Source organism: Anticarsia gemmatalis, chromosome 17 (genome assembly GCF_050436995.1).
Source record: "Anticarsia gemmatalis isolate Benzon Research Colony breed Stoneville strain chromosome 17, ilAntGemm2 primary, whole genome shotgun sequence".
Lineage (NCBI taxonomy): Eukaryota > Metazoa > Arthropoda > Insecta > Lepidoptera > Erebidae > Anticarsia > Anticarsia gemmatalis.
Window position 1 is genome coordinate 4850331 of NC_134761.1, and position 23430 is coordinate 4873760.

A 23430-nucleotide genomic window follows, 5' to 3' on the forward strand; every position below is an offset into this window, starting at 1 on the left:
GATACATGATCAGGATCGACTCCTTGTGACGAAAGTACATAATTAAATTTAATGTTTCTCGGCCAAAAGTGTAACTAAGACTAATTGTTTCGTAGTTTTCGTAATTTTCGTAGTTCAGTAAGTCATGTTTATCAAGACTTTTTATTTTAAAGACACAAAAACTTTTATTACATGAGTTACGTTAGAAGAAATAAAACAAATTTTCTCTAGACCAAGTTTTATTTATTTAAAATAAAAAGCTCATTAATTACATAAATTATGTGCGTATATAATAAGATGAGTTTTAAAGAAAAGTAAGCTAACATGGATAAGACTAAATCATGAAAATGGTACGGTTTTGTGTGGACATTATTAAGTACGCCTATTAAACAACTTAAAATAGAAGAAAATTAAATGAACACTCCGATGCAGCTGGCCTATAAAATTGTATATTCATAACACTAAAAAGATCTATAAATGCAAAACTCTAAATGAGTATACAGTAGAAAAAAATACATCCAAAGGAAAAGTTATCATTATAGCTCATTTCGTTCAAGTCCCTAAGTTTACACAATTTGTTAACCTTATAACTATGGTAATATTAGACAAGTACAAAATGATATTCCATTCTTAAAAATATCTATTCGTAACCTATAACTAGAGTCAGTTGTATATTTTATTACAATAGTATGTTAATTGTAATTCATAGTTTACACACCAGCTAAACATGATCGAGTCATGCATTATAAACAGCGATTCGTTAAATTGTCTGCTCCGCCTACGAGTGAGCAGTGACTTACTCAACAGTAACCCATGTACTTCACACACACACGCACTACTTATAAATATAACGTGTATGGAAGATCTACGCTAAAGGCTAAAATGTTACACTTTCGATATGTTTTATTTTAAATTACATTAAATAACAACTGTCAGAACAATGGCACATTTTTAGCCAAACACTTGCATTACTGTTGTTTTGGTATGTTAGCAAATAAATAAGTGATTACGAATGTATGTCTATTGTAATTGACATGGCAATGTCATCGCGAATCTTCTATAAACAAAACGATGCGTAGTGTTGCCTAAATTTCACGAACATTCATCGATAGACCACTCGGTTAAAGCTAAAATATTCGTGTTTTTTACAAAACTCCGCAATGCCGCGTGTAAATGATTTAAATTTAAATATACGAAACCATTCACACACTTTCGATCGAACTTCGGCTTACTCTAAGAGCTAATGTAACATCATCTACTTCAACAATAACGCTAGGTACTTTATTTTATTGTGAAGTCTCCAGTTTTTACATAATTGAAACGTCGATACCGCGTCAAACCTACTTCGCCGGTATAGTTCGTGACGCACACTTATAATATAAGAAATTCGTAGTCACATTAAACTGTGCACAATTCCTCGTATCGACGAATTTAGATTTCCCCTAACTTACTTATAAATGCATCTCGTCGGTGCGTCTAAACGCCGCCGGTCTAATATCATAAGTAAAATTCATAAGTGAGGAGAGCGGTCAAATAAATAAACGGAGAGGACCACCGGCGAGCGAGCCCCGGAGGGACCGAACGGCAGTATTTTTAATCGAAGGTAAAGTATTATCGTTAAGACTACAATGACGTACGCATTGCGAGCCCGCGGCGCAGGTCGGCGGGCTCGGGCGGGCGCGGCTGGCGCGGCGCCTTAAGGCGGCACGTAGGGCGGCGGCTTCCTGTAGGTGGGCGTGGCCTTGGGGCGCGGCGGCGTGCGGGACGCGGCGAAGGGCGGCGGCGGGCGGTAGGGCGCGTCGTCGTGGCCGGCGCGGTAGTCGGGCGCGGGCGGCAGCAGCGGCGGCTTCTCCTCGCGCATGATCACGGGGCTCTTGTGCACGGGCTCGGCGTCGCCGCGCTCCTCCAGCTCGTCCTGGAAGATCACGGGGATCCCCTTCGACCGGAACGCCTGGCGCTCCTCCTCGTCGCCGACGCTCATTTTGCCTGAAACGCCTGCGGTTGTTAATTATCCAGGAATATTAATTGTTAGTTCTCCGGCTTCGGACGCTACATTCTGTCGTCAAATATCGTCGCCGGCGGTCTCGGGGAGCCGTAAATCGACTCCGCTGGATTAAGAGGACGATTTGGTGACAAAATGCAGTAACGGACTTAGCCTACTGGTGACAATTTTTAAACATTCTTTGGATATTATATTGTGCTGGTGAATTTGTCAAGCACTAACGATCGTAGCGCCACCTAGCCTGTCGAGATCCCTGCTACGTACATCTGGACACCTTATGTGCATAATATGAACTGATTTTTAATGTGATTTTTGAGAACATCGACGTGTATTTACATCAACGAGTACCATGAATTAGCAGTAACTTTCTAAGCATTGTTTTATTTCTATAAAATCGTGTTTTGTTTAGCATAAATTAAGCAATACAGTGATTGATATTGTTTTAAATTTATAAAGGCTTTTAGCAGTTTGACCCATACGTGAAAAGCGATGTCTTATTGATAGTTAAAAATATCGTGAAACACTAAAATTAACGTTGAACTATTTTCAATCACCTTATAACTCAAGCATTTTCAGTATTGTCACCTCCTACAGAATTAAAACTATAATTAGTTTACCCTCATCCTGATCGATTCATTGTACTTTTGTTTTGATTTGGTTAAATAATTAGTAATGACACATTAAAGATGCATATTTTTCGCTTTATTCGGAGCAAAGGAATCTTTTAAAATATGGGAACTTTGTTTGCTACTCCGCTCGCATTATATCTCGAAAGCACTTTCAAAACTGCTTATATTTACAAAGGGCCAAACTATACAAAATGCGATCGAAGTTACGACTGACATGGTTTTATAATAATAAAAATATTATACCTGTTCGTCTCCTTCTGTAGAGTACGCAAGCGATGATGCCCGCGAGTAGGATCATACAAACGATCACAACAGCCGGTATGATGAACGTCACTAGATAGTTCTGATCCGCGGCGTTGCTCGCCTTGCTGTTGAGCAAATTCGTTGACCCCGGGTGCACGTGTATCGTCGTCTTTGGAATTTTGGTATTCTGATCGGCGCAAAGCCCGAGAGGTATGAGCCTTATCGACATCACTTTCATTTCTTTATCGAACACGTGGTCGACGTTCTCTTTCAGAGCACCGCCTGTGGTGCCTCGTTCGTCGACGATTATCATTTTGCGAAGTTCTTCAATCTCCTTTTTAGGACAACGGTCCATTGGTAGGCTTGTGTTGTACCTGAAAGAATGAAACAGTTTTAGATTAAGGCAATGGTACTTTTAAACCAACACTTATCATCTATGTGAGATGACGATTACTTAATTCACAACAACAATTCACACGGGCCAGGTACTTTAAAACTAAGCGCAATACAGTTGAATCTTTAAAAAAATATGCTTACAGAAGATACTATTGATATGCTTAAATCAGATTAACTTACCAAATGATAGTGGTAGGATTGCTAGAGATGCTCTGTATCCTGATATTATCGGTCTCTTTCTGTCCAAACAGCGCGGCTAGTTTCTCAACGACCTTGCGCTTGTTGTTCGCGTCGTATGACAGACTGGGGAACGGATAGTCCATTGTCATCTGGAACTCGACGGTCGGTCGGATAGTCGGTGCCTTCACTACTTCTACTATGAGACTGTCGTAAGCGCTCTTCTTGCTCGAGTCTTCTGCCATCTGAAATATGGTAATGTTAGATTTGAGATTGATTTTTTAAGAATACAGTGCGTTCTATAAGCTGGGAGTGACCCATACCACAACGTCCATAAATATTTTTTTTTGATACGTGTTATACGCCTGCCTCGTCTTGTCCTCCTAATTTACCGGGTATATGGTTTGTGCTAAAACTAACTACGAGGCTAGCAAAATGATTACAGATTATCTCAACTAGCATTGTTTGGCTTGGACATTAAACTGTAAACATCGTTATAGTCAAAATTTAGTAGTTTTCAAAATGTTTACCAGTTGATAAGACACGCTTCCCTCGTCGCTGGGCGCTGGTAGACCATAGAACTCCTGGTTTTTGGCGTCGAACTGCAGCCAGTGTCCTTCAGGCAGTTCAGTGCGGTCGCTGTACCGAAGAGATAGAGCCAAGTTGCGTGTGCTGCCGTCTTCGGGGTCGAAGAATGTGTCCTTGAAAGTTTAACATAAACGTTAGGAGTTGGGTAACTAATGATGGTAAAGATATTGACCATTTATAAATACGGGATGCTCGTAATTTGCGAAGAAGTTTCTGTATTTATTACGCCACATGCATGTGGCTATTTTTAATACAGAGAACAGCTCTACCAACGCGACTCGTAAAAATCACACACTCTTATTAGTATAGTGTAGCAACCACATCTTTCTTGCTCAGAGTGTATTTTAATTACTACGGTAGATTTAAACTTCCTCTTACTGGTGCAAAAATAGTGTTTAGTAAATTAATTAAATGCGTGTTACATTCACCTCGGGCACTTTATAAACGAGCAGATGTCCGACGGTGGCGGTGAGGTGGTCGACCTGGTTGCGCGTGACGGGCGGGTACGTGTCGGGCGCGCGCGTGGCGGGCGGCGCGTGGCCGCAGCGCCCGGCGCCGCGCCACTTCACGCCCGACACCTTCAGCTCCGGCTGCATGGCGCGGGCTAGACCCGCTGACGGGCTGCCCGGCGTACTGTCTGACTCCATGATCTGGAAATTATAAACATATTATTACTATACCAGAATATAGACTCCGATTTTTTGAATAGCTGTAAGTATACCACTCTCGTTACTTTACTAATCATTGTTTAGTGACCCTAGTACAAAACAACACAAAATGTATGTTTCATTTTGGATAATGCTCTGGAACAGTAGCTACTTGATAGATTAGAAACAAACAGGATTGATGTATTCTGATCTCCAGTAAGGTAGCAATAGTCTCACACAAGACTCTAGTAATGAATCAATAAACCGCTTAATTAAAATTCTTACCTTCATAAGCCTATTAATATCATCCATTGGACAAGCAGGATCCTTCGGCAAGGTATCGTTCGTCCAAACAAATTCGCACATGTCTCCGTTCTGAGTCGTATTCAACACAGTCAGGTGATCCATGTCAGTGTCCCTGAAGAGGTTGACGATTCCTTCGAGGGCTCGTATCTGCCAATCGATCGCGTTGTTGTATTCTTTGTTCAGTTTGAACTCCATTACGAACTGGTGGTTGATTGTGCGGCCGCTCTTGTGTTGCTGGACGGTGATGTCGAGGGGCCCGCGAGCTTCCAGTCCTTCGCTGTCCCGAGCTTCTACTATGAAGTTCCAGCGAGATACATGGGCTTCTAGCGGCCTATGAAGAAAAAAACTCTTGGTTAATAGACATTTATTTTTTATTTAATTTACTTTCTCATTAAAGCTATTAGTAATAGCAATCATAATCATGATAAACCATAGTAAGTATATAATGCGGATGCCATTTTTGACAACGTACGATTTATTTTCGACTGTTAAGTGACTGGAAAAACAAATATAATTCTTCAATCTCGTCCTAATTACTCTTAGTCCGGCCTGATTACTCTTAGGCATGGGATAATAAAATATAATAAGTAATTAATCATCTAGCATACATTTCACAGAATAGATACATTACATTTAATATGTGCATAATGTATATTGCTATGTACAATTACTTACAATCCGTATACTTCGCGCGCCGACGGTATGAACTGTATCCAGGAGTTCTTGCTGAGCGGCACGTTCTCCGCCTCGTACATCGTGAACGTCAGGTTGCTGCCCTCCTCCGGGTCCGTGAACAGGTCCGCCGGGATTATGTACCTGGAAACGGAAATTACGATATTATAAGTTATACAATAATAATTCCACTACAATATGAAACTGACTGAAGATACATATTGTATTTTTTCTTTTATCATCGCGTCTTTAAGATCAAAAAAGTGTAGTTAATGAAGTAATACACTTCAAGTTATCCCTATAAGGCTAATATTTACATTTAGGGACTTGATACCATATCCGTAATAATTGGCTAAGCCTTTCGCAATTTATCGTGCACGATATCAAACTTTGCACACTTACAAAAAATCCCTATAAGTAAAGCCTCCACCGAGAATTGAACCGAAATACTTAATAGCATAAACTACTCATCGCTTATGCCAAGAGATTTTGATTTACTTAAAGTGATATGTTGTTACCTGAAAGCTTTGCCTGCGATGATGGCCAGCTTCTTCATGTGATGTTTGAGTGTGGGAGGCTGATTGACTGGCATGGCCCACGTGACCACAGTCACCGTTTCCGTCGTCTGGCCCGTTATTGTGCTTCTACCCTCCGTCGGGTTCGTTTCCTATATTTAATTGGCAATTAAAATGTGTTGCTTTGCCTATAGTGACTTTTATATTTTATTAATTCATAGAGATAAATATTTCATTTATAAAATAATTTACAAATAAAGTAGTTCTTAATTTACAGAAATGTTTTATTAAAGAGAAAGAAATGGTCAGTTTCAAGTAGAATTTACAGTTTAGTTTTTGTACCCCAATTTTGCATCCAACACAATCTTGCTTAACATTACCTGACATGCCAATTCATCAAATGTTTATAAAAGAAATAAATCCCCAAAAGCCAATCGCAAACCACTTAAATCCAATATCACACACAAAATTTGGAAGAGTTAGTAGAGAGGACTATACAAACTACAACCGGATGATAATTAACTCAATGATGATGGATGGGAGCCTACGACGTTACTTACTTCATCAAATACATGTCGATAAGCACGTTATATGTGATTACATTACGGACCTGTTTGGTTACTTCCTGTAATGTTGTTTCGGGGAGGGGTGTGGTGGTGGGCGCTGGCGTGGTGGCGGCCAGTGTGGTCGACGTTGTGGTCGTCGCCTGCGTCGTGGTGGTCGGCAAAGTCGTGGTCGACGGTGTCGTTGTCGGTATAACGACAGGCTCCGTCGGCTCCGGCGAAGTCTCCAGCGACGGAGACGGGGACGGTGACGTTACTGACGTCTCCCGGTCAGTAGACATCGGGGGTAGTTCGTTCGACTCACGAATTACTACGGTTTGCTGAAAGTGCCATGCGGACGCTCACACGATGTGTTGTGAATACAGACGTTAAGACAACGTAGTAGAGTTCAGATTATTATGTACAGAAAATGTATTTACAATGTTAGACCAAAGATATATTAATGTATAAGACCAGTCTGTTAGAGTGTATAATACATCTCAATATATCTAAGGATTCGTTATAATTTCGTACCGTTGTCTTTACGTCGCAGATTAGTTCCATACTGTATTTACATACAAAGTTACTTCTATAATGGGCATGGACCGGTGAAACCTTATCTACCCTTGTTAAGTAAAATCAAATTCCACACACAATTAGTTCAACTTTTACAGGTGAGAGTTAGGAAGTACCAAAAAGTTTTAATGAGACATACCAATTCAGATTCTACAGTAGTTGTTTCTGGTATAATGATGGGTGCAAAAGGGTTTACGTCGATCCTTCTGGGAAGTCCTTCTGATGTAGGTACCGCTGAGAAATTGACCTTGGTTGTCTCTGAAGGTGATGACGATATCTCCGTTATAGTAACCTTGTGATCCTGTAGAGAAATATGCCTTTAGTGTGGAGCTAACATGATACGCGGCTATGTGAATGTGTGTAACATTGAAACTATGTGCTGTTAGTCACTTTGTCTGTGTGTGACTTTATTGTAGTGTTGCCTACTATGAAAAACCATAATGTTGCCAGTACTGAATTGTATGTACTTTCTCGAATTTGTGTAGCAACATGTGTAAAGTGAGTTCAGTAAATTGTGAGAGGTGTATACATAATACATAGTATTGTGAATAAATCCTTTTCTCTACATAAAGGACTATATTTAGAATGGTTTTCATAGTAGTAAATCATTTCTATGGAATAGTTATATGAAGATAAATTATACTGAAATTATTAGTTTTGAACTGGCTGAAAATTATCACAATCATGCTGAACAATAGGAATACTACTGACTAAAATCTACCCACATAAATGCACTAATTATATAAAAAGGAGATCAAAATGCACGTTCTATTAAGAATAATAAAATGGAACGTTTAACTACGTCAATCAATAGATATTTTATATGTAAAGGTTAGGGTAACAACCGTTTGTTCAATTCATAATAACATATATAAAATAACCTAAAAATATACATAATTAAATGGAAAAACTACGCCATAAATCAACTAAAAAGTATATTACATAGGTATAGTAAAAAGGTTTCGTAAATGTACACATTCGATGTTAAAATAATAAACGAGTACACATAATAGGTAATACTGCCAGCACATCTGTAAACTACATGAATGAGGATTATTATGTTTCGGTCAAACATTGAGTAGTAATACATTTGCACTAGCTGGGTTGCGTATAAAACGTCTTGAAAACGTACAGTCAACTAATACTATACTCGTTAACGACTACGTAACTAGCGGCAAACAACATGCGACCGGGGGCACACCCGCACAACACACACATGCATATGACACGTAAAGCTGGAGACCGGTTGACAAACCTCCGTGGTATACATATTAGAAGTTGCGGACTCGGGAGTGGTATCTTCCGCGGCGGGGGGCGCTTCTTCCGTGACGGTGGGGGGTTCGGTCGTCGGGGGCAGGGAGGGGGACGGGCTGGTTGCGGGGAGGGGCGCGGGTAAGGTGGGGGTCGGCGGCGGGGCAGCGCTCTCGGTCTGAAACGTGTCGGTGGTGGTGTGTGGCGCGCCGGGGGTGCCGGGGGTGTCGGGGGCGAGACTCGCGGGGGTCTCACCGTGGTGGTGGCGGTGGGGGTGCGGGGCGGGAGTCAGGGGGTCCACCTAACGGCGCGCGCCGCGACACACACTACGTTAGTACTGCCACCCATACGTACCCTACGACACTGAGCGCTGTCTGTGGTTATTGTAGCTGCATGGACTTAGATATTAAAGCCGGTTGTACTACAGATCTAATTAAATCAAAAAATCCAATCTTAAAAGATAAATCCGAACATTTTTGAAAACGAGCCTGTAATTGTAAACAGAACTACAACAAAACAGACTCATTAAAGATCTCACCATACCTTTTTCTGTCATGATAGCATAAACAAAATGGTGCACAGTGAAAGAATTATGTTTTCATAGTGGAAAGCTTGCCGTAAGCTTAACGTGAACATGAATTGTACAGATATGTACTGAAATAAAAATATTCTTTTGTATCAATAAAAAACCTGCCTTAATACTCTCAGTCCATGCTTAAAAACGTCGCGTTTCGCTTTGGTTAATGTGCTCAAGTTAGTTTATATTTACAGTGATAAAGCTGCAATTTGTTCCGTCAAAGCATTGTTATAACCACACACAAAGCTCGTGTTATAATACTATTTAACGATGTAAACTTATGTTTTAAATATTCTTTTGTGAAATGTTAGAACCCTTGAAAATGGCGTTTGTAATGTATGCAGAATGGATGGTTTCATGGTGGAATGTAAAAGGGGGTATTACAATGCGACAATGACACTTGATATTGTAGTGAATTAAGATACATATCATTCAACATTCCATGCTATGTGGTTCTCAGTACGAATGCTTCTATGATATGTGATGACATATAAGTGCTAGGTATGCATTCCGTGGTACGAGTATGTGGGATGGACTAAACTTAAGTTATTCTTTGGAAAATATCAATCACAACACACCAAAGCAAATGTTAATTTAATATTTTAGGACCTAATTTACGTTAGAGACGGAGTATTTGATTGTAATATGGATAAAAAGCCTTTGGCTGTGTTTTTATTGGTTCATTTCTAATTATAAAGTAAGCATTTTCAGTAATATTATTAATTATCCTGTTATGAGTAAACAATGTCAACTTTTATTATAAGTAAACATTAAAATGCGTGATTTGTAGACCGATGTTTTCCAAAGCATAAACCGTATGATGCATAAGTACTAAGAAACATAGAATGTATGACAGTTCCACACAAGAAATAAATGACTTGCATTGATAACAGTAATGATTCATTGATGTTTATTAACTGTATAATACCTACTTATTTAGCTTATAGTCCCCCACTCAGCATGTTAAAGCAAGGCTTTTAAGCAGGGATATATTAGACCTTATGAATGTATAGTTATTTAACCCCGGTATACGTATCAATTATAATATATTATACCTACTGAAGTAACTATAAATTTGACTGTTATAATAGTAAAGAAATTAATTACTAGCCAGTCAGATTCATGAATAATTCGTCATTGTAGTGCGGATATTAAAAGTGACTCATGAATCATGATCAATATGCTTCGTATTAATTTATTACATCATTCTAATTTCAAACCTAATTATTGTTTTTTTTAAATGACAGATGTTCTGTTCGGATACGCGTCTCGACACTCGAGCTATAGTAATATACGTGGAGATATAACATCGATCAGCTGTTGTCCCAAGCATAGTACTCACCGGGTCAGTGAGCCCATCATTCGCGTTCGAGTAATCGTCTTCTTCTTCGTTGTCGTCGTATCCGCTGTATTCGGCGTCAGGGTCCTCGTCGTCACCGTCGTAATCGCCTTCGAAACCGTCACCAGACCCGTCCAGCTGAGGGTTCATAAACATTAATAAGTTAACTGGTCCTAATTATAAAGTTATTTGCCAATTTTTTCCTTCTTAGTCCTTAGGCACGAACTGTATAAACCGCTTGTAAGAATGCAAGTAGAAATTTATTACAGGCTAGGCTACACAAAAGAGGCACATAGATATATAGTCGTTGTGATAAAAATTTTGATAAATTGAAATTCAAAACACTTTCTAGCCTTTAAGATTTGCACCAAATATTATAAATTGCTTCAAGTTTACCGTACTTCGACTGTAGACATTACCATTGTTTGGGAAATGGAATGAAAATTTAAACGAGAAGAAGAAGCAAGAAATCGTAGGCTTCTTTCTCTTCCCTTGATTCTTGGAACCAAATTCAAGGACGTAGACCAATTGATATAAAACATAAGTATAAAGTGTTTACCTGTCTTTTAATCCTGGGTGCAGGCTGTATGGCAAACAGTCTCCAGCCGATGACAGGCAGCCGCATTATGTGAGAAACAGTTCCATCCCGAGCTTGTTCCCTCAGACCTGCTACTAATACTTTGTGATGGCTCCACAGCTTGTTACCGCAACCCACCTGTGCAAAAGTAATCAGTTGTGAATTTTTCAATGGCCAATTATAACTGTCAGTTCCAACCCTAATAAATGTCAATTTAGTTTACAGAATAATTGCTGAATAGATTAAGGAAAGAGGCAGTTTTTAATATGACTGTATAATTTCGATCTGTGATATTTTATACATCTAAATTTTCTTTAGTGAAAATGTGAAGTATAACAAACTTCATACTAATACGAAATATAATTTGGGTAAACCTACAAACGAATTCAATTTTTGAATAACGTTAATTTTTTAACAAAATTTCCATATTTCTATATATTTTCAATTATTCTCTGAATAAACTGAATAATCACTCCCTAAAGTACGCTATATTTTCCGATATTCACCAAAGGTTAATAGATCGTTGTTCAGTAGCACAAGGGCAGTACAGAATATGTAAGTACTAACTCTTATTTATATGAATGTCTTAGATAACCAATTAAATCATCGTGTAGTAATAACAGACGTTTATACAAATAAAATATCTTATTATGTCCTGACATACAAGATTTGTAACAGGTATAAATATATTAAACATACTTACAGTATACACTACCTACAGTATACACTTTTAAATTCCTACTTATATAGATACATTAACAACCAGGTAATAACAGATACTCGTGCCCATCATACAAATATTTGTCCGGGGTGGGGCTCGGACCCACCACACTCGGCGCTACTGTTATTGCGGCGAGTTGACCACGTTCACCACAGGAATTACCTATTACCTAATCGTTTTCAAAATCTTATCAAAAAAGACTAGAATCTCTTCGAATATCATTATGATATATTTTATACCTAACAGGATATTCAAGATACATTTTATTACTATCTTGTAGAGACATGGGTAAAACCTAGTTATCTGTAAACAGAGATTTATCGTACAAGACCGGCCAAGGCAATAATGACCTACATCGTTCAAAGAGAGCTCTTCAAAGTTAATTACATTCTGTAGGCACTAATGAAATATAAATATGTAATCAGTGAATAATACATGAGTTAAATCACGTCCATGTTTGTCATGATAATGTACATAATTATCTTTTTTTCTACATCTTTCTTCGGTCAGTTACATGCTGATATTTAAGTAATTTTTAAATAAATAATGTGATAAGGTATTCCTGTGTAACAATTTAAGATTAGGGAGATGATTTGGTTATGATTTCAACGTTATATGATTCATTGTTTCAACAAATGAGATAACAATTGTTATGAATATAGATAGCTATTAAGATTTTGTAGATCAATAATATAGCCGGCATTAAGTTAGCACTAATAGAGGCTGGTAGGTACATTAGGTTCAATATTGTTCTGAGTCTTTGAACTCATTAGTGTTAATATTTTCGAGTATACAACTGCTGAGCCCTAGGAACCACAAACCTAGGATATTGCTTAGTTCTACACTGAAACGACACGTTATTAATAAGGTCATCTACTTTATTCAGTTTCTATAAAACATCTTTCATAAAGTCTATGTAATCAATAAATATTGTGCTTACATTTAAATAGATGGCAGTAGTGGCGTCGCCGTGCCTTCGCTGAGTGGAGCCAACTCCACTGAGGATGGTTTCGGCGCGTGACTCAGGTTTGTACGGCTCCATCCAAAACTCATCCTGGAAAATATTACAGTAAAATTAGTAACAATCCTATAAAAATGCAGAAAAACTTACATATGGCCTTTGGCATGATAATTTAAACAGTTACCATTATTTTTGTATATATACAAACATATTATGTGATTTGCAGGAATTTACAACAGGATAACGTGAATCTGCATCTACTATTCCTTACACACTTCTACTGTACTTTTTAACACTGTTTCAGTCGGTAGTAACAGCGGGTTACTCTCTCATTACACTACAAGCACTAAATGAGAAGGTACTATCGAACAAACTGAATCATGACCCACCATGTGCTCATTTTCTAAAACATGTCTATATACACGTAGGTCGAAATTGGCTTGATCCTACGTTTCCTTGGTAATGAATTTGTTATCTGTCATTATTGCGACAAATCTTTGTGCGCCAATACAATAATGCTTTGTTACCGTTTTCAACAGGCTCCGTGGCGTAGTGGGTTGATGCAACTGCAACGCGTCAGGAGTGGGTTCGATACCCACTCAGGACATGGTTTGGAAAAATTTGTAACTATAAAAATTTAAATAATATAGGGTAACCATCATAGTTTTTACCCGGTTAAGGAATTGATACACAATTTTGGTCAATAGTATCTTTATTTAGTAAAACATTGACTTGAACTCTATTATAAACGCAATTTATATATTCTTTCTAAAAGAACATCAGTCGTTTGTTTCAAGAACTTTATACTAATTCAATGTAAAACACTTAAAAGCAAGAAATACTAGCGAATACTGTTAAATCAAATGTGTTATCCTTAACAAATATTGCAACAAACTTACTTTTTTTTTCCAACTACACACCTGTCGCACAAACGTCGGACATGAGTTCTATAAATTAAAAATGTTTCCAATATTCTAAAAGTGACATATATCGCAATTAATTTGAACTGGTTACTTTAGAAATTAAAATAAACGTATTATTCCTTAAAATTGGCAATCACTGTATGATGGGCAATGACTATAGTGGTTACCCTAATCGTTTCACAGATTTCTAAATGACGTGCTATTTGATATTTGACACAAATAGGTTTTTTCGTAGTGAAAAGAGTTTGGACTATTTACATTCTAGATTCAAATTAAGAGTGATTTATCGAAAACGTATCTACGTACTATAATAACAAAGGTCAAAGTTGACTGTTCTCGTAATTCATCATAACACAGTCGTATGCGTGTTTAAAACGTCCTAAGTGCAACTTTGACGATAAAGATGAAATTCTTACTGTTTTGACAGTGTCAAGCGAATTATCGGCAAAATGGGTCATGATTCAGTTGGTTCGATAGTACTTTAAATTATTTACTGAGTTTCAAGACTTGTCCATTTAAGAGTGCATTTTATTGACTTAACATGCCACACAGACAGACACATGGGCACTTTAATAATATTAGTAAGGAAATATGTGTTATCTCACCCCATCCAAGGCCATAAAGCTAGCGAGTTGCATGAGCGCCCGTATCCGCTGCCTCGAGGAGATCTTGTGGAAGGAGCCGTCGACCAGGATCGCCAGCAGCAGTCTACTCTCGTCTCCCATACACGAACCGTATTTTGAGTGAGGCTTGTCTTGAGCTTTCTTCACCTGCAATGTTATATTACAATTGAATATTTGTTTACCAAATAATGTTAGATACTACAGAATTCGTACCAATAATAGGTCCTGTTAAATTCTGTCTGTAGGTTTGATTTTAAAGTGTATTTCAGAAATGTTTCCAATGAACCTAAGTTTATAAAAATTTTAAAGTTTGTAACTATGAATACTTTTATAAAAAAATAATAGCAGAGATTTATTAAAGTTATTCATGACATAAAAAATAAAGTTCATCTTCTAAAATTATAGGCATTTAGACTAGGAAGATAATTATTTAATTTCGTAAAGTCGGTTTTCATAGAATAATTAAGGGCAATCAAGTTAACAAAATACTCATAATTGTGAATTTGAACTAATTAGACCAACCACTGTATTGAAATCTGACAACCACAATCCCGAGGTATAAAGGTATCATAAAATGAAACCGCTCTAAGCTTTAAATCACTTTGAACTCGTATAATAGTGTCTATAGTCCTTGCCCTCAGAATCCTAGCCGCGACAAAAGGCATTCCCGAGAGAAGACCTTTATCAAATAGGCGGACAACCGTCTGACAGAACTAGACGCAATTTTGTAAGCGTTCAGATCGTCCACATTTTTGAGATTTCATCGAGACCAGTAAAAGTGAGGTCAGTTATTTATTAGGCACTGAAAATGCCTTCTATTGATAAGTTTACTTCAATGGAGTGAATTGTGGCATTGTTTAATTAAAGAACAATAGAAATAGTAATATAATACATAATGTCTTTTATTTAAGAAATTCAATTCGTAATTGTTTCTTGTAGATTTGACAATATTTCGGATAAGAATAGACTATAGAGTACACTGAAGCAAACCATCACCTGTTCTTAGCCATTACAATATTCACAATAGGTACGCTAATAGTATTTCGAAGTGACGATATAATATGTTTGGTCAACTTTAAACTTTCGGATCGGTCGACGTCGCGCGTCTAGAATTTCACCTTGTAACGTTACAATATTACGTAACATGAAGGTTTTCATGTCCAAATAATATGTATGCATTAAAGCAATCCTCAAAAATCTTTACAATCACCGAGGGAGGACTATTGTTTCACCATTCGGTCATTTCATTATCAGAGAGAACACAACGAACACAAAAACTCGTTTGTGCAGTATCAACACGTTTATCACGCCGCACCCTCATGTTTAATGCGTCAATAATTTAATTGAATGACCGCGTGGACAACTGTCGCCAACTTTATTGGTTACCGCCCTTAGACACAATAAAATGATATTGGTATGCGCCGTACGCAAGCCGCAATACACAAACCTCCACAAACATACCTACTTAATTTTTATGACAGCAGTATCTGTCGACAACAAATAAAACATTTTGATTTACGTTCGTATAATCGATAAAGTTTGCAGTCGAATGATGTCAGCTGAATGTTTACAGTGTCCATTAATTGCTAACTGGCTATGTTCGCATTTCATAACCCGAACCATGTGGATTTGTGGACTCTGTACGAGGTTTTGTTTGATACATTGTGAGCTCAAAGCTCGCTGCAATTTTCTGTCTCGAAATTGCGGCATTAATAAGACCTACTTTATGATTGTCCGCTGTGCTATGTTATTGATATGAATGATAAAACATACACTTTGATTTGCGTGACATTTCTTGGTATAATTACATTTAGTCTCAAGTTGAAATCTGGTCGAAAAGTCATGCAATACCAATAATAATATGATGTGTTACTATTGTATCTTTTATTTCAATGACTGTATGACCTGTCTATACGCAATATGCATCTTGTTACCTCAATAGTGAAAGAATCAGTGGCAGTAAGTCCGTGCGTGTTGCCGTGCGCGGTGACGGTGAAGGTGTGCGTGCCGAGGTCTTGCTTCTGCGGCACGCCGCTGATCAGACCATGCCTCGAATCCACGGCCAGCCAGCCCGGCATGCGACGACCATCTTCGCTACGAACCTGACAAGTAAAAGTTTTATTAACAACATGCTTTTATGTGGGGCGAATAATGTGGCTTTGTTTAGGTATTCAATTGACTCATGTCTGGACAGTGGACATAATAAGATTACCAAAAATATCGCAGATATAACACACCTTCCGAATCACAAGAGGCTGTATCAATACTTATACTTAAAGCGTTGACCTGAATCAAGATTTAAGAACCTCCCATCTCCGGCTTACAAGCACCCATATTAGAACAATTTATCAAAAAATTAAACGGTTTTTGGGACGGTAAACCCGGTAGATATTTACGGTCCCCTGGATCATAGAGGCGAGATGAGAGGGCGTTTTTATAATTCCATCTTTCTTTTCTGAACAACGATCAAGATCGCGAACACTCGACTGTATGAGCCAGGTCGCCTTTACAACGTCACCGGCGCGAAATGGCAGACTCTCGGCGCTCAGCCGAGCGTATGGCTAAGTACCATGCAGGCATTTCGTAAGGGTATGTCTACGCAACTTGCTAAACATTTCTTGTTTTTTTGTTATTTTCAGAACGACGAATGCTTGTCATTGACAAAACTAGAAAATACAATGAAAGCGCATCTTTTCGAGGACATGAAATTATTTATTCATTTACATTGCCAAATTTATGTACTTCAGCAGTCAATATTGTCGAAAATATATAGCGGCTATAATAAATGCAATATTAATTTGTTTAAATAGTTTATTTTTTACGGAAACAATAACTGTTAAACCGATCCCCCTTTTAAACGAACTAGGTTACCTCAATCAATTTACATAAATGTTATCCAATCGAACAATCGTATCCCGATTGTCTATTGTTACGATAATAGTGAATCACAGCCGCTCCTACATGCTATTACAGCATGCGATACGAATGAGAGTATTACTCTAATTACTTGGCAGGCGCAATCGCGTGGCTGGTATCGTACTACAATATTAGCTGGCATTTAGCTAGATACTATGTTCATTCACTTGATACACTCCCTTAATCGCTTGTTATGACATTCACGGGAAGTGATGGGGCGTTCTATATTTAGACGAACCCAGACGCCAAATGTTATTGCGGTTACTATCAAATACACACTCGCAAGCTTGTAATGTTCTGATTTTCGATACGAACGTTCTTTGGGAATAAAATCTCAAGAGATACTTGTACCTAATGTACCAATACAAGTAAAGGTGGAGGCATTGGATTTTATTCGAACATTTTCTTACCTTATAAGCTAGTACTTTCCCTGAGAAAGCTTCCTTCGGGATTTCCATTCGGAACAGATGTCCTACATAGGCCGATGTGTCGGGCACGCCCCATAACCTTCTTAGGCCATTTTTTGCTATTTCTGAGTGGTTTGCTGTTAATTCAACCTGAAAATAATAAATGAATTACTTCACGTGCGCGTACACAATATAAATGTAGACATTGCGTCGGTTGTATAAACTATGACGTAATGCTTGCATTAATATTCAGGTATAATATATGGAAATCCTCTATGTTATTGGTAGGAAGTGCACTGACCTGGAATTCTTCGCTGTTGTCGAAAGCGAAGTCGTCATCGTGCCTGGTGAGGGCGAGCGGGCACAGCATGAGCAGCGCGCAGGCGATGTACCGCGCGCGACCCATCTTGCCGCCTCGTCACCGCTCCGCCACTGACCGCGAACACTCGCGACAATCTCATAAACACATCTTGATCATCTGTTGACAATAACACACCAATTAAAGATGATGCTTAATTGAGTTAATCGCAACGAGAATAAACAATAAATAAAAATATGGATAACCAAATATGAATGCAAAAGGGGCAAAAATATGGTAGGTCCTTAATCTGTTATATTTTATTTACTGAACGGTAACAGGTAAGAGTATAATGTGAGGGTGTCAAGAGTAGAGTAACACAATCTTCGCCATTATTTTAATTGCGTCTTGTTTTCAAGTAGTCTACGCAGCGTTTGTTAAAATATAGGGAGAACTGTTTTGTAATATTGTATATAATATTGTAGGATGGCTTTAAAAATAAACGGTACAAATAATAAACAAAGGCTTAAAATAAAGATGATTTGATTGTCGACAAAGTTTGAAGAGGGCTACCCCCTGTTTTAGAATACGGTCATATCTGGATATAGCTTTTAAATATAGACAAATTTAGTAAAATATTGTGTACAAATGAGTTGGTAATAAAGAAGAAAGAGAGGGGAGGGCAAACGGAAACGAGTCGGGTACTGTTACACAGTTAAAGGCGCGTGTTGGCGCATAATGATTGGACACAAATAGAATGAGCTTTTGAACGCTCCCCGCCTTCCTTAGCATGCTGTCGCGAAACCACTTCAGGGAATACTTTTATATCCCTTTAAGAATAATGTGGCCATACTTACTTTACAACCACTCGAGACGAGAGCCAATATTCTAAGAGCAAATGTTTAATTCCAAATATACTTTTACGAGTTTGAGTTAATTGGGTAGCTATTTAAGGTTGAAGACAATTTGGCTCGGATAAAAACTCTCGAGACGACAAAGCTTTGACTTCGTTAGGTTAGGAGCGGGCGTAATCTAGAAGGCAAATACTAATGTAGCCTGAAATCCCTCGAGGGCAACAAGCCCAAAATAATGTAGGTACCTGCTATGTTAATTCCGGTGACTTACGGAACAAGGAAGGTAGCGAGGCATATTTAATGATAATTGGGTAAATAAAAGTCTACACGTTTTTTTTATTAAAGATAAACAGACTCGTTAAAAATGATTTATGATGATTCCTGAAATTCTGGACATAACTCGGCCTCTCCAATTATTTTCAAGATGCGCGCGAGATGCGGAAATGTTTTGGAATGAAACGTGCTCAGCAATAAACGGCACAGTATGAATCGTACTTCACACCATTTACATTACAGCAAAATGTTACAGCTTACTTCAAACAAATTGACCCGATTTTATACTGCGGGAGCAGCTTTTCTATGATACACTTTTATATGTAAATTCAGTGGAAAGGAAAAATATTCTGGTAAATGAGCTAATGCAAGGGTCGGTCAATCGGTTTTGAGTGGACAGTTTTATCAGGATTGCAGTATAAACATGAGAGAAATAGGGGTGATTTTCATTCAAAACTGGCCATCTGCGCAATGCAGTGTAAAATATAATGTTGATGCGAAGGTATCAGACACAAAAATAAAATGCCGTCTCATAAAACTACGGCAGTCATAAAGTGTAGCAGCTTTGCAACCATTATTTTTTTATTATGTTCCGTTGACAAAACGCTCACTGGTTCAACGAAACACGTAACGACTGCATAATTTAATAGTAAAATATCAGTAAGAAAACTGAGGTCACATTTTGTGTTACGTAAATATTCTCTAATGCTTGATTCTAATAGCTGAGCTGAGAGATTCTTCAAAAACTTCTTGAGATTGAGAGAGAAAGTAGAAAGCACGGAAAGCGTCGAACTTTTCAGTACGTTGCAACGTTTCTTATACATTCAATCCCCGACTCTTCCGATTACAATAGAATAAATTAGCTAATTCATAATTAATTACCCTTAGTACCTATTGTAAGGCGGAACTAAAGTTTTCTTGTTAATTACATCCGCAAATAAGAAATACTTGCTGGTATTTATATCAGTTCCGCTGACACAGTTTAAAATAATACATATCTAAGCAGCGTGAAATCAATAGTAAAGTACCAAAATCTACGCCTGAGATTTAGTCTTCTTGAACATTGATATTTGTAAAATTGATGTTAGATACAGACACTTACTATTCCAAGTTTGTAAGCGTGTTAAAGGCAGCCAGCCACTCTGGCAGCTTACCCTTGGGTTTGTAAGGGGACCGACGACTAAGAGGGTTACCACAATGGATCTTTCCCCCCGACAAAATCTCGTCTGTATTTATGTACTACGTATGTAGAGGTTTGTGTTCAATACCGCGTTGTAGACTTAGGCTCAATGTACTGCCTACAGTAAATATGTAAATTAATTTCCATACCCGCAATATACCTGTATTTGGCGTATCAAACCGTTTGTGTCAATTGAAATTAGGCACCTAAACCGATAAAGTTATTAACATGCGACAATATTTACTTGATGCCGCAAATATTTGCTGTGTAATCACTGTTTGGACTGAGTTCCCCTGATGTTAGCTATAGTATTCCTCGTAATACTAAGTTTGCAGAATTAAATGAGGAAAATTGAAAAGAATGGCAGCTTGAGGGGCGGAATCATGCGACGAAAATTGTTGCAAGGGAGTATTCCCCCTGTCTGGTTCAAATATTACATTGAAGTGAATGTGAATCCGAGTTCGTGTGTGCTCTGGTAATATAATTAAATATCGTGCAAGTTTTATGAGGAAATGTCTTATTAAGGTATTTGATGTAGGGTTTCATTGCGTGGTGGTTAATGTCAGCAAGCGCGGTGTCGCCAGGGGTACGGTTCGGTATGAGTGAGGGCACTACATTCCGCATCGCGTATTTAGGTCAGCGGGTAATCAGGCTCGTCATAACGTGAATAATTTACCGTATCAGATTGAATTTATTTCTGAAATGTTCTTTGCGTGTACGATGCTATCTGTTCACAATTTCACAAGGTGCAGACAAACAACCATTAACTGATTTACCCATAACATTCGTTAACATGTTAAAATTTTAGGGTACAATATGACTATTTTTCAATACAAATCTGCAATCTTGAATTCTAAAAATATTGTACAAATACCCAGTTGTTTGTTTACTAACGATCTAATAGAAACTATATTCGTGGAAACGTTTCAAACGAAACTTCGTTAGAATGCAGCTGAAAAGTGGGAAATCTCGGCGAAATCAGCTTCAAAGCAAAGATTTAGAGCGATATTTTTTTAATTCAGTGAAATAGAACAGGAAGGAAGAAAATCGATAGCTATAAACAAGAACCAAATGACGGCATGGTGGTATTAAAGTCAATGAGTCATAGAAGAGATTTATGTGGAGAGTAACGAGGTGAGATTTCTATGAACTATCATGTAAGTATAGCAAGACTGAGGCGAACGCGGACGCGGCGTCAATCTATTTCGACAACGGAAGTCACGTGCTGCACTTGCTTGTGTGTGCATCATAATGCCATAGTTCCCAGTATCGAGGCGCTATAAATATGCATGTGTCTCTACTGTCCGTGTGTTTATCGTTTTATGTTCACATCGGGCGCTAGTCATCGATGGGAGCCCACCCAAGCGACTATTGTGTATAATCGCAAAGGGCAAAAAGGGGTATTGTTTCGAGACCGTGTGGGGTGCAAAAAAGGCACAGGTGACTTTCTGATAAATTGCTCTAGGTAAAAAAAAGTGATACGATCTAGTTGTTAGGATGCGATATTTTTTGTGTGCTTAAAAGTTGACGGTAAGAAAATTCGAGTTCCAAATCGATAGTTGTCATTCAGACGAAGCATAGTTCAATGGTTCGTCTAATAAATTGGCGGTTGGTAACGACAGGGAGGAAGTCGGGGCTGGGGCGTTTTACGAGCAGACTTAATTGAGTTTTCGAAAGAGGCTGTCACTCGTGTCGCTGATTGTTTGCAGAATACGAAATACTCTTAACTTTAGGTTCTGAGCGTGACAATTTCTCTCGTGATGTTAAGCTATTGAAGATAGTTATCTCTTGGTTTACGGCAATATTAAAGTGGCACATCTATTTTCAGTACGTTAGTGCTTTATAGTCTGGTCGTAAATTATCGCCGCTGCGCCTGTACCTTCGTTTTATGACAGTCACTGGAATATATTGTTGGCAAAGGTATATACAAATATTTACACCAACTATATTTTTAATCAAACTGTGAATTAAGTAAGCTTTTAACATTTATGTAGATAGGTGGTACACTGTTCTGCAATGAGGAATTAATTATGGTAGGCTTCATTCAGGTTGTGAATAAATTTGTTATTTCGTGGAAATGCTCTACGTTCCTCCGTTGTAGACAATACCACAATGGAAGATGTAACTATTCAACATTTTGAATGGAATTTGAATATGTATCTCTTGAAAAATATTATAAGAGGTCAAAAAACTCCGAGATGCAGATTTTGCTTGTCTTCCATGACAGGATCTAAAGTTCAACTCGCTTTATACGACAAGTAGGTATAAAAGTGAGTAGACAGCAGAGCTGAATGTTTAAACATAAATCCACAAAACTTTCTTAGCACCACCCCGCCCTGTCTCCGAGGAACTACCGTTTTACAACCCAGACATACTTGACGTTTTATGGTTTTAGAAGACTGATATATACCCTAAAAAGAAAAAGAGCACCGCTCATTTCGTATTTTGATGGACATAAACGTATAAAAGTTCATGCCCTCTAATACCGCTGAAAACAGAAAAAAAGCAGGTCACTCCGTCAGTTTTATACAAGTACCTAAACCAACTTGTGTGTATTTTGAACCGACGCATTATTGCATCCGTACAAGCGAGAAGAGAAGCATAATTTTAAAAGTCACTTTTCGCTAAATTACAGATACGGATACTGAGTTTGCTAAATATGAGTGCATAAATCGCACTCTGTCGTAGCTGACATATAAATACAGTTCCAAATACGTCATATTTGGCATTAGAAACAGGCCGTATTTCCGTTAAATGTTGAATTCTTTAGAATTTTTTTATTTTAAGCAAATATAAGGGTTCAGAATGTACTTTAATCTCTTCAACGTCAATATTTGGTCAGAATATAGAGTAAAATATACGCAACTTTGCTATTATTTTTATTTCCTTTAAGTCTTATACATGTACTTTAACTGAATAGATGTCGATTCACTCCTGCATTTTCCAATATTGATGATATTAGTTTTGCAATAGTCTGTACAGAGTTTTCTCGGCAAACTTTTACTTACGAGTATGTCAAGTGTTTACGAGAAGGCTTTAAGTGTTATGGCTATCATTGTTCTGTACACGGAGATTCAGCTTTCTAAGATACTGTGGGCTTTCAAGATAGATGTAAGCATGAGCGAAACTGGAACACAGCATACTTCAGTCGTCATAATAAAAGGGAACATTGTCATTTCGATGTGCGCTCGTGGTTTAAGCCAGCTGCAATATTCTCGCTATGTACATGGGCGGTCAGCACGGCTGCACCAGACTGTG

The 23430-nt window shown here is 38.1% G+C and overlaps 1 protein-coding gene across 6 annotated transcripts in view; it reads right to left on the reverse strand.

The window, feature by feature from the left end:
• Nucleotides 1–200: 200 nt before the first annotated feature.
• The window catches only part of Dg (Dystroglycan), a 70587-nt gene continuing 47357 nt past the window's right edge, over nucleotides 201–23430 (reverse strand). For 2 of the 6 annotated variants that reach the window (XM_076125480.1, XM_076125481.1), the window contains 18 exons: nucleotides 17869–18045; nucleotides 17571–17717; nucleotides 16179–16346; nucleotides 14227–14391; nucleotides 12678–12791; nucleotides 10999–11154; nucleotides 10443–10577; nucleotides 8528–8824; nucleotides 7412–7573; nucleotides 6765–7037; nucleotides 6158–6306; nucleotides 5643–5783; nucleotides 4947–5298; nucleotides 4443–4664; nucleotides 3957–4127; nucleotides 3430–3671; nucleotides 2854–3227; nucleotides 201–1974 (listed from right to left, as the gene is read on the reverse strand). In XM_076125480.1, the coding sequence (XP_075981595.1) occupies nucleotides 1676–1974; nucleotides 2854–3227; nucleotides 3430–3671; nucleotides 3957–4127; nucleotides 4443–4664; nucleotides 4947–5298; nucleotides 5643–5783; nucleotides 6158–6306; nucleotides 6765–7037; nucleotides 7412–7573; nucleotides 8528–8824; nucleotides 10443–10577; nucleotides 10999–11154; nucleotides 12678–12791; nucleotides 14227–14391; nucleotides 16179–16346; nucleotides 17571–17717; nucleotides 17869–17973 (3672 nt within the window). In that variant the 5' untranslated portion in view covers nucleotides 17974–18045 and the 3' untranslated portion in view covers nucleotides 201–1675. The remainder of the gene's footprint in view (nucleotides 1975–2853; nucleotides 3228–3429; nucleotides 3672–3956; nucleotides 4128–4442; nucleotides 4665–4946; nucleotides 5299–5642; nucleotides 5784–6157; nucleotides 6307–6764; nucleotides 7038–7411; nucleotides 7574–8527; nucleotides 8825–10442; nucleotides 10578–10998; nucleotides 11155–12677; nucleotides 12792–14226; nucleotides 14392–16178; nucleotides 16347–17570; nucleotides 17718–17868; nucleotides 18046–23430) is intronic. The other 4 variants (XM_076125483.1, XM_076125482.1, XM_076125486.1 and 1 more) reach the window with 4 other exon arrangements.